The 9,606-nt window shown below is 41.8% G+C and overlaps 2 protein-coding genes across 2 annotated transcripts; one reads left to right on the top strand and one right to left on the bottom strand.

Annotated features, from left to right (window-relative positions):
• The first annotated feature begins 1,733 nt into the window (after positions 1-1,733).
• LOC142446905 (olfactory receptor 52K1-like) lies at positions 1,734-2,678 on the top strand. Its single transcript, XM_075548638.1, has one exon. The coding sequence runs from the start codon at positions 1,734-1,736 to the stop codon at positions 2,676-2,678; it is 945 nt and encodes a 314-aa protein (XP_075404753.1).
• A 2,672-nt stretch (positions 2,679-5,350) lies between these two features.
• On the bottom strand, positions 5,351-6,304 carry LOC142446904 (olfactory receptor 52M1-like). The gene has a single exon (XM_075548637.1). It carries the CDS (start codon positions 6,302-6,304, stop codon positions 5,351-5,353), a length of 954 nt encoding a protein of 317 aa, XP_075404752.1.
• Between the last annotated feature and the right edge of the window lie 3,302 nt (positions 6,305-9,606).

The following is a 9,606-nucleotide window of genomic DNA, read 5'->3' as shown; positions in this document are numbered from 1 at the left end:
AAAATTCTTTTGAAGTGTTGAAGAGAAAGGATGTCACTTTGAGAACCACTGCCTCAGTTGTATGTGAAAGTTGGCAGTGAGTAAGGAAGACTGCAGAGGAGTAGATGCATTTGGATTCTGGTGTCGTCAAAGAATATCGAAAATACTGTGGAAGGACAAGTAACTCTGTCTTGGAAGAAGTACCCTCAGGATTCTCTTTAGAATGGAGGATGGCAAGGTACTTTGCACATGTTATCAGGAGAGCCCAGTCCTTGGGAAAGGACAGAATGCTTGGCACAGTAGAGGGTGAGCAAAAAAGAAAGATTCTAAAAGAGAGAGATTGCCACGGTGGCTGCAACAGTGGGCTCACATATCACAGGAGTTGTGAATTTGGCACCGGACTGGCCAGTGTTGCAGTCTGTTGTGCACAGGGTCTACGTGAGTCAGGATTGATTGACGCCGCCTAAGCACAGCAATCTAGTGTTGCACTGTCCTGTCAATTTTACTCAAGTATGTTGACATGTGTTCATCATTTCAGCGCTTCCAAAATGCCCTGTATCTCACCTAGGCATCCTTCCACACTTCTCCTTTAACCCTCTGGAAATCCCTGATCTCGTTGCTGTCTATGTCATTTAATCTTTTTCATAATGACAGCGGAATCATGCAGTATATCATTCTTAAGTTCACGTTTTCACTCGTTGTTTAGTGTTAGCTGTCTTGGAGTCATTTCAGTCTATTAACGATCTGATGCACAACGTAATGGAACAATGTCCAGTCCTCTGCCCTCCTCACAATCGGTGTGTTTGAGCCCACTCATCTCACTGAGAGTCCTCCCCTTATCTTTTTCATGGTGATGTCCAGTTGCTCCAACATTATTTGTTGTAAAGCCTTTCTTTCCTCATTAAAATTTTTTTCTTCCCTGACAAATAAACTAATGGATTATAATCACGTCAAATAATTTTAGACTCTTTAAGGTGTTCTAATGAAAAAGAATGATCAGTGGTCGGCCTTGCAATGACGCTCTGAGGGGAGCATCCCTTCTGATATAAACACTAGGGAGAAGGTTGGTAAGGGGCTCTCATATAGAAATGGAAGTCAAACTAAAGTTAGGAGCCGGAGAGCAAAGGGCTCCTAACACTCTCAAGTTAGCTGGTGGTAACACTTTCATTGGCAACATTTCCAGATGTGAAATAAGGACACAGAGAACTCATATAAGACAAACTATAGAATAGTGAGAACAGTAAATTATCATGTGTTGAGATGATTAGTACTTTTAAATATAGTTTGTTATTTCAGGACAAAGACCCAATTTCAAAATTTGTTATGTATTTTGAGTTCAGAGTCAATAGGACAATTATAATTGTTTTTTGATAAGAATTTAACTCAAAGCCATAATCCATATATTTTATAAAACTTCTTTTGGCAACATGAAGGAAACAAGAATGCTCTCTTTTCACTCAATTTCTCGGAAGAGGTATTGCAATTCTCGCTTTATTGTTATTTATTATTCTAACATCTCTAGGACTTTGTTAACTAGTTTGTGGGCAGGAAACATGGCTTAGATTTATTTCTCCATGTAAATTGGTTTTATTTCACAATTTCTTTTAAGGTCTAGAAATGGAAAAATATACACATAGTTGTACATTTTCCACATAGGTGATAAGAGTTTGAACTTGAACTCTGTGCTTCTGCTGACCTTGGATACCCTCTGGAAGGATTCCTATGGAAATAGACAAGTGAGAAGAGAATTGAGAATGACTGTCTCCAATAGGACCTCAACTCATCCAGCTGCCTTTTTGTTAATGGGAATCCCTGGCCTGGAGCATCTGCACATTTGGATCTCCATCCCTTTCTGTTCAGCCTATTCACTGGCTCTGCTGGGCAACTGCACACTCCTTTTCATCATTCGCTCTGATACCGCCCTCCATGAGCCCATGTACATCTTCCTGGCCATGCTCGCAACCATTGACCTGGTCCTCTCCAATTCAACACTGCCTAAAATGCTTGCCATATTCTGGTTCAGGGACAGAGAGATCAGCTTCTATGGCTGCCTGGTGCAGATGTTCTTTCTGCACTCCTTCTCCATCATGGAGTCAGCTGTGCTGTTGGCCATGGCCTTTGATCGCTATGTGGCCATCTGTAGACCACTTCACTACACCACAGTGCTGACCGGGACCCTGATCACCAGGATTGGCATGGCTGCTGTTGCCCGAGCTGTGGCATTGATGACTCCCCTCCCCTTCCTGCTCCGACGCTTCCACTATTGCCGAGGCCCAGCCATAGCTCATTGCTACTGTGAGCACATGGCTGTCGTGAGGCTGGCCTGTGGGGACACACGCTTCAACAATATCTATGGCATAGCCGTGGCTATGTTTATTGTGGTGTTGGATCTGCTGTTTGTCATCCTGTCGTATATCTTTATCCTTCGGGCAGTTCTGCAGCTTGCCTCTCAGGAGGCCCGCTACAAGGCATTTGGGACCTGTGTCTCTCACATAGGTGCCATTCTAGCCTTCTACACACCTGTGGTCATCTCTTCAGTCATGCACCGAGTGGCTCGCTGGGCTGCCCCCCATGTCCACATTCTTCTTGCCAATTTCTATCTGCTTTTCCCACCCATGGTTAACCCCATCATCTACGGTGTCAAGACTAAGCAGATTCGTGAGCGAATCATAGGACTATTCCTGAGAAAAGATCTGTAAATGGAGACTGTGGGTCAGATGGAGAAGTGTGGGATAATTTGAATATTGGAATCATAGTGCATCATAATAAGAAGCGCAAGGACTGCAGGGTGTTCAGCTATGTTTCATTTAATGGAAGAAATTTGTGTCTGAAAACTCAGTTTTCTGATCAGGTTCTTAGCTCTGTGTTCTCTGGTAGTCTCTGGCTCACAGTGGGGATTTTGTTGTTTCTTGACCGAGCTCTCTTGGATCATAGTCTTGATCCAGTGTCTTCTTGGGCATGTCATGATTCTTCCAAAATTGTTTATATAAGAGAAGACTGTGAGCCTCTGAGCTTCTGTCGTATTCACTCTGACAGATGGTATTCATTTTCTGCCTAAAGGCTCCTATTAGGCCAACTTACAGCCTTCCAGTGCTCCAAGTACCCAGGTAGACAACTGTGCTTATTGGAAAGTTATTTCTTCCTTTAAGCCAGTCTGTGTATTCCTTTATTTCTTTTCAATGTGTGTATGCTATGCCTAATCTCTCTCACTGGCATTTTGAATAAGACATCCTTGAAAATCCTTTTCACAGAATACAACCCTTTCTTTGTAAATGCATGTATTCATATATCTTTAATAAGAACGTGGGTTTCTCATTTACAAATCCATTCACAAAATATTATTGCACATGAGCAATGTTACAGATCTGTGCTCAGGGCAAAGATACCTAATCTATGAGGACAGGAATGCTACCCTGACGTGTTCTGTGGTGTCGCAGAGAAGGAAATGAGGATTACATTATGTGAGGTCTCTGAAATGCCCAGCCAGAGACCCACCAAAGGAGAAGAAATATGAGGATGTGAAAAAAGAATAGGAGAAAGGAATGTAGACGTGTGTTTCTTTCTCCTGCAAAACCAGGTACCAAAGGAGTCCTGTAGTGTTAATCCTGACAGGTGCACCTCTGCTGTTCACACGAGCCCTCAAACACCATGCTCCACAAATAAATTCTTCTACTTTTATCCTGTGACCTTTTTGTTTCTATCGAGATTACTCTGTATGTGTTATAAACCAATGTCTATGTCCATGTTTACGTCTGTATTTATATCTACATCTACATTTATCTATCTATCTATCATCATTGTCTATCTATAACAATCTTTTATTTCATTTAGCCTTGAAAGATGTTCTCTAGCTCATGTCAGTTGAGGTGCTGGGAGGTTGGGAGTTGTCTTAGAGCAGTGGTCCTCAACCTTCCTAATGCCACAACCCTTTAATACAGTTCCTCATGTTGTGGTGACCCCAACCATAAAATCATTTTTATGGCTTCTTCACAACTGTAATTTTCTTACAGCTATATTTTCTGGTGGTCTTAGGCGACCCCTCTGAAATGGTCGTTTGACCCCCCCCCCAAGGGGTCGCAACCCACAGGTTGAGAACTGCTGTCTTGGAAGGAAGGATATGGCGAAAAGCTAACTTTATTATTTTCCTTGTTTCCCAGCTCTGTAGTCATGATTCCCTCTGACACCAACACAGACACCCCAGGGGGATGATATTATACCTTTAGCACCATTGTAGTCATGGTCCGTTGCTTGTTTCTCCTTTGTGTACCCAGGATGTATCGGAAGCTTACAAAACTTTAAATACTAGCACCCTCTAAGTTAATATAGTTCTTAGCTGCTGTGGTCTCAGCCCTTGACTCATGATGACTCCATCCACAGCAGAATGAATCACGACAAGCCTTCTTCCATCCCTGTGATGGCATGCAGAGCAGATGCTTGTGATACCATGGAGTCTCGTTGGCCTTTTAGAAGTAGATCAAGTCTTTCTGCCTTTCTTAGGCTGAATATTTTGCAGAAACTTGTTCAGCAAGCTTGCATTGATACATGAGTGGTGACACTACATGACTGTCACTGGTCTGGAAGTCCAACATGAACTTCCTGCCTGGAAGGCAAAAATTATCCCACGAAATCACCAGTGTTTCCTGTAGGTCACCCTTTTGATGCCAATCACTGTGCCATTATGGTCTTTCCTTTGTTGAATTCCATCACTGTTTCTCAGATGTGCCATTCAGGATCTCGGAAATGAAATTTCCCAACGTTCATCCTTTGTCTCCCCTTTCCTATTATTAGGAGGAGATATGGGCTTTTGCCTATTGAAATTGAGGCATAACCTGGTTTGAGGCCTTCAGTTCCATTAGACTAAAATCCCTCATGTAATTTCTCCATCTTTTCTGGTGCAAGTCAAAAGGCCCACAAAAGCTTAACACCACAGTTGTAAGTGCCCAGGCCCTTACTAATAGAATTGTAGACTATCTTCAAGTAGGTGTTGGAGTATAATTCTAATTTCTAGAAATTTTGCTTTCTAACACACTCAAAGTGACATTAGAAGTTCTTTATCAAGAGTCAAGGATAGAAATGATCTTACTTCTCTGTGGTGTGCCTTCTTGGGTGTAACTTTACAAAGTAAAATAGGCAGGGGAAGGAATTTGTTAGTACACAACCCATGTCCTGATTTTCCTTCGCCACATTCTCCTACTGGGTCTCCACTGTGCAGAATACCCATGCTCAAACAGGATAGACTCTAGCGTTTCTCTGAGACTCCCATCTACAGATCATGCAAGACCCAGGGACTGCACGGGCTTTCCCAGTGAGAGCCTTTTCCTCTACATCACCTTTCCACTAAACATCTATATGTGCCATAGATGTAGACCAGTCACCTGGGTCGAGCTCCTGCCTTAAGAATATATAGGAGTCGTTCTCTGATCTGCTTGGTACGGACAGCATATACAACTGGATTGAGGATCGGTGGGATGAGGAGATAAAAGTTGGCCAAAAGGATGTGGATATGGGGAGGTACACGATGGCCAAAGCGGTGGGTGAGAGAAGAAACAGCAATAGGGATATAGAAGACAAGGATGGCGCAGATGTGAGAACCACATGTTCCCAGGGTCTTGAGTCTTGCCTCAGGTGTTGCCAGACCCATCACAGCCCTGAAAATCATCACATAAGAGGCAGTGATGGCTAATGAATCCAGGATCAATACCAGGAAGCCAATTCCCATTCCATACAAGTTGTTAACTGTTGTGTCACCACATGCCAAGGTGACCACAGCCATGTGCTCACAGTAGGAATGGGCGATTATTTGGGTCCTATAAAGGGGCAACCTCAGGTGGATCAACAGAGGCAGTGGTCCAATGTAAAGTACTCCCCGGAGGAGGGCAGCCAGTCCCAAATAGGCTACTACTTCATGGGTGAGCACTGAGGTGTGGCGTAGTGGGTCACAGATAGCCACGTAGCGATCAAAAGCCATGGCAAGGAAGATCCCTGACTCAACAGTAGCAAAGCAGTGGATGAAAAACATCTGGGCCAAGCAAGCATTCAGGCCAATGTTGGAGGCACCGAACCAGAAGATAGCCAGCAGTTTGGGCATTGTAGAAGTTGACAGGACCAAGTCAATGATAGCCAACATGCACAGAAAGAAATACATGGGTTGATGCAAACTGCGTTCCGTTCTCACTACTGCCAGGATGATCACATTCCCCACCACAGCCACCAGATACATGGAGCCAAAGGGGATGGAAAGCCAGATGTGCAGGGACTCCAGCCCTGGGATGCCAGTTAGCCAGAAAGAGGTCGGTGCCAAGCAGGCATTATAAAAGGTAAACATATTTATGAATATGGTATATCCAGTAAACAGGAGTTCACTATTTTAGACCTTGGCCTCTGTGTGAGATACTGCCTGTGGTAACTGTAGACTAGCTTTCCATTTTCATCCCAGGAAATGGATGGAACCTAAAATAAAGAAGACTTCTGAATGCCAACTTGAAAATCAAGACTTTAAATATTTAAGAAAGAAACTACATTATATATAACCCCTTGTTAAACATCGAAACAGGCATGCTCATTATTTCCACTGTAAAATTGTGTTATACTGCAGAAGTCCCCCCAAGTATGCATGCCCATCTGCTGGGTTAATTTGCCTTGAGAAGTTTTTCCTAAAAGAAAAGGGAAAAATATAAGCGTTTTATGTGCAATGACAATGCAAATCCATGTAATGTACTCATACCAGTGTCTGTATACACTTCATCACCATATTAATAACAATAAAAGTAACATTGATAACAAAAATTATGAGCTAGATGAAATTACATACTTTTATACTAAGAGAAAATTGGAAACAATATATGTTAAAAAAAAACCAGTTGCTTCATTCTATTACACCCATTCAAGGAATTCTAGCCATTATATTGATATCACTTTCAGAGCTTTTCATTTACTTGGATTAATGTTCACATCATATGGTAAGTGAGGAGGTGTTATAATTCCATTAAAAATAAATGTATGTGTCATATAGATACACACACATCCTTAAATAGAAAAATTCTGGAAAGATTCAGACCTAGACATTATGCATTGATTTGGGGTAGATGTGATTATTGGTGCTTTTAGCTTCCTTACTTTTTCATACATGTTTATATTTTTTCATTTAGTACCGATCAAGGGTTATAAATAACAAAATCCGGTACAAAAACATAAATAAAGGGTCAATTTATTTAGGAAAATGTTAAAACCCTAAAACCAAAGTCATTGTTATTCAGTGAATTCTGATTCACAATGACAAAGAATCACCCCATACAGTTTCAAGGCTGCAAATCTCAGAAGCAGACTGCTACTGTATCTTTCTTTTTACACTGAAGAGTTATAACCACTGACTTTCAGTTATCAGCCAAACACAACCCCTAACCACCAGCACCCCTGAAATTTCATGTTACCTGATCCAGAAATCATCTGCCATTGAGTCAATTTCTACTTATAGATCACTATAGAATCGCTCCTTAGGTTTTCCAAGGCTGTAAGTCTGTATGGGAGGAGACAGCCCGTCCTTCTCCTGAGGAGAGATTATTGGGTTTGAACTTCTGACCTTGCTGCTGGTAGTCAAAAGTCTAAATAGCTACATCATCTCACTGTCATCGAATCTAAACCAATTTATGTTGCACCGTAGCTACCCTATAGGATAGGGTTTCCAAAACTATAACTCTTTACAGGAGTAGAAAGCCTCATCTTTCTCCCTTGGAGAAGCTGGTGGTTTCAAACTGCTGATCTTAGAGTTAGTAGCCCAACACATGACCACTACATTACCAGGGTTCCTGAACTATCATGGTAGTGAAGTACAATTTCCCACTTTCCAAAAGGACTCACGGCTCTTTACTAAAATGGTCAAATCAAATGGACTTCTTCGAAGTTCATCACATGTGGCTTAGATCTCACTGTCTCAAGGAAAAGGATCTTTTATTTAAGATCATCCAAATTTCACAGATAAGCAGAATGAGAAGAATAAATGGAATTCCTTGAGAAAAGTTTACTGTAAAGAAAGATTATACTATAAATTTTATTTCTTGACCGAGAATTGCAAATAATTTGAGATTAAATCATGTAAGAAGTACATCATTTATAAGCAACTCTTTCTGAGTATTTTGCCTATTATTTGGTAACAGGAATTCAAAAGAAGGAGCTGCTATTAAAAAGTCAGCACACATCTTATTAACTAGTCCTTCTTGGTTTCTATGGTTTAAAGAGATGAAAAGGGTTGAGGGGGAGGAGGAGGTGAGGAGGATTGTATCTTCCTCTTTTTACCCCTTGGCCCTTCAGATGCCTCCAACTAAGGATCTAGTGATGCTTGTGACGTCACTCCCTCAATGTTCAAAACTGGAATGTACACAGACTGACGGGCCCAGCTCTGCATCTGATCTGCCTTCCCAATCCTTCCCGGCTGGTTCCCACCAGAAGGAGCAAGCTTCAGAAACCCACACTTGCCAAGATAACTTTCTTTATGCACATTTTTAATGATTTACAAAGTTTTATTCTGTGTCCCAAACATCTGTCACCTGTTGGTTAGATAGCTATGGGTCTCAGGAGGAATGTTGCTGCCTTCCCACTTCCTGAGTGTTTACCATGCAAATTTCCTCCATCCTAGCAGATCCCAGACCAATGGTATCTCTAGTCTATACTACAGTGGATCTTTAAGGAGGGAAGAGAACATAATTACAAACCACCCCCATTTCCTCCTAAACAGGCCCATCCACATTTCAAAAAGTATGTCATATAAATAAGCAGTAATGTAATTTTCAAAGCAAAGAAGCACATGAGATGCCTTTTGTAGCCTCGAAACCAAACCCAACTGATCAACCACACAAAACACCCCAAACTCACTGCTGACCCCTAGCGACTCCCTGTGGGTTTCTGAGTGTTTACAGGAGTAGAAAAACCGGCCTTTGGCCCGGGTTGTTGCTAGGTGAAATTTCCAACTGCTGACCATGCTGATCACAGCCCAATGCCTAACCATGAGGTCTCTAATTCAGGCTCCAGCACGCATTCAAGTTTTTATGTTTTCTTACTTCTTGGTTAAGCAGTGACTAGTTACTTAAAAAAATTTTTAAGATTTGTAAATTAAAATTTTATTTTCTAACATTAGCACTCACCTATTATTCTTCAGCATTTCTATGAAGTAGGTGCTTTTCTATGGATGCAAGTGGCAACAGCTGCGCAATCACTTCCCGAGGGGTCGAATGCAAAGTGATGCAGACTCTTATCAGACCACATGGCAAAGAGACAGTGGTCTTGAGGGGCAGCACCACTGAGAAATTCAGGAAACTGACTTTGTGGTCTAACAAATGGCGTTGTCCTATTTCAGGGCTGTTATTCTGTGAGCTTGGGCGAGTTGTTTAACCTCTTTGAGTACCAGTCTTTCACGTGTAAACCGGGGAGAATACATACTACAAAGTATTAGTACAATGATGCATCGAATACACTTGAAACCCTCATCACATGGCAGCAGCTTCCCTTTCCTGACTTCTCAGTGTGAACTGTGAGGAACGAACCACAAATACACTGTACACATTGGAGTAGTTTCACTGTACAAGTGTTTATACTATATAACATCTTAGAAGAGGCATCCAAAGTCCAGGAATT

Source organism: Tenrec ecaudatus, chromosome 4 (genome assembly GCF_050624435.1).
Source record: "Tenrec ecaudatus isolate mTenEca1 chromosome 4, mTenEca1.hap1, whole genome shotgun sequence".
NCBI classification, from domain to species: domain Eukaryota; kingdom Metazoa; phylum Chordata; class Mammalia; order Afrosoricida; family Tenrecidae; genus Tenrec; species Tenrec ecaudatus.
Note: the sequence above shows the minus strand (reverse complement) of the source record. Positions and strands in the feature narration are given on the sequence as shown.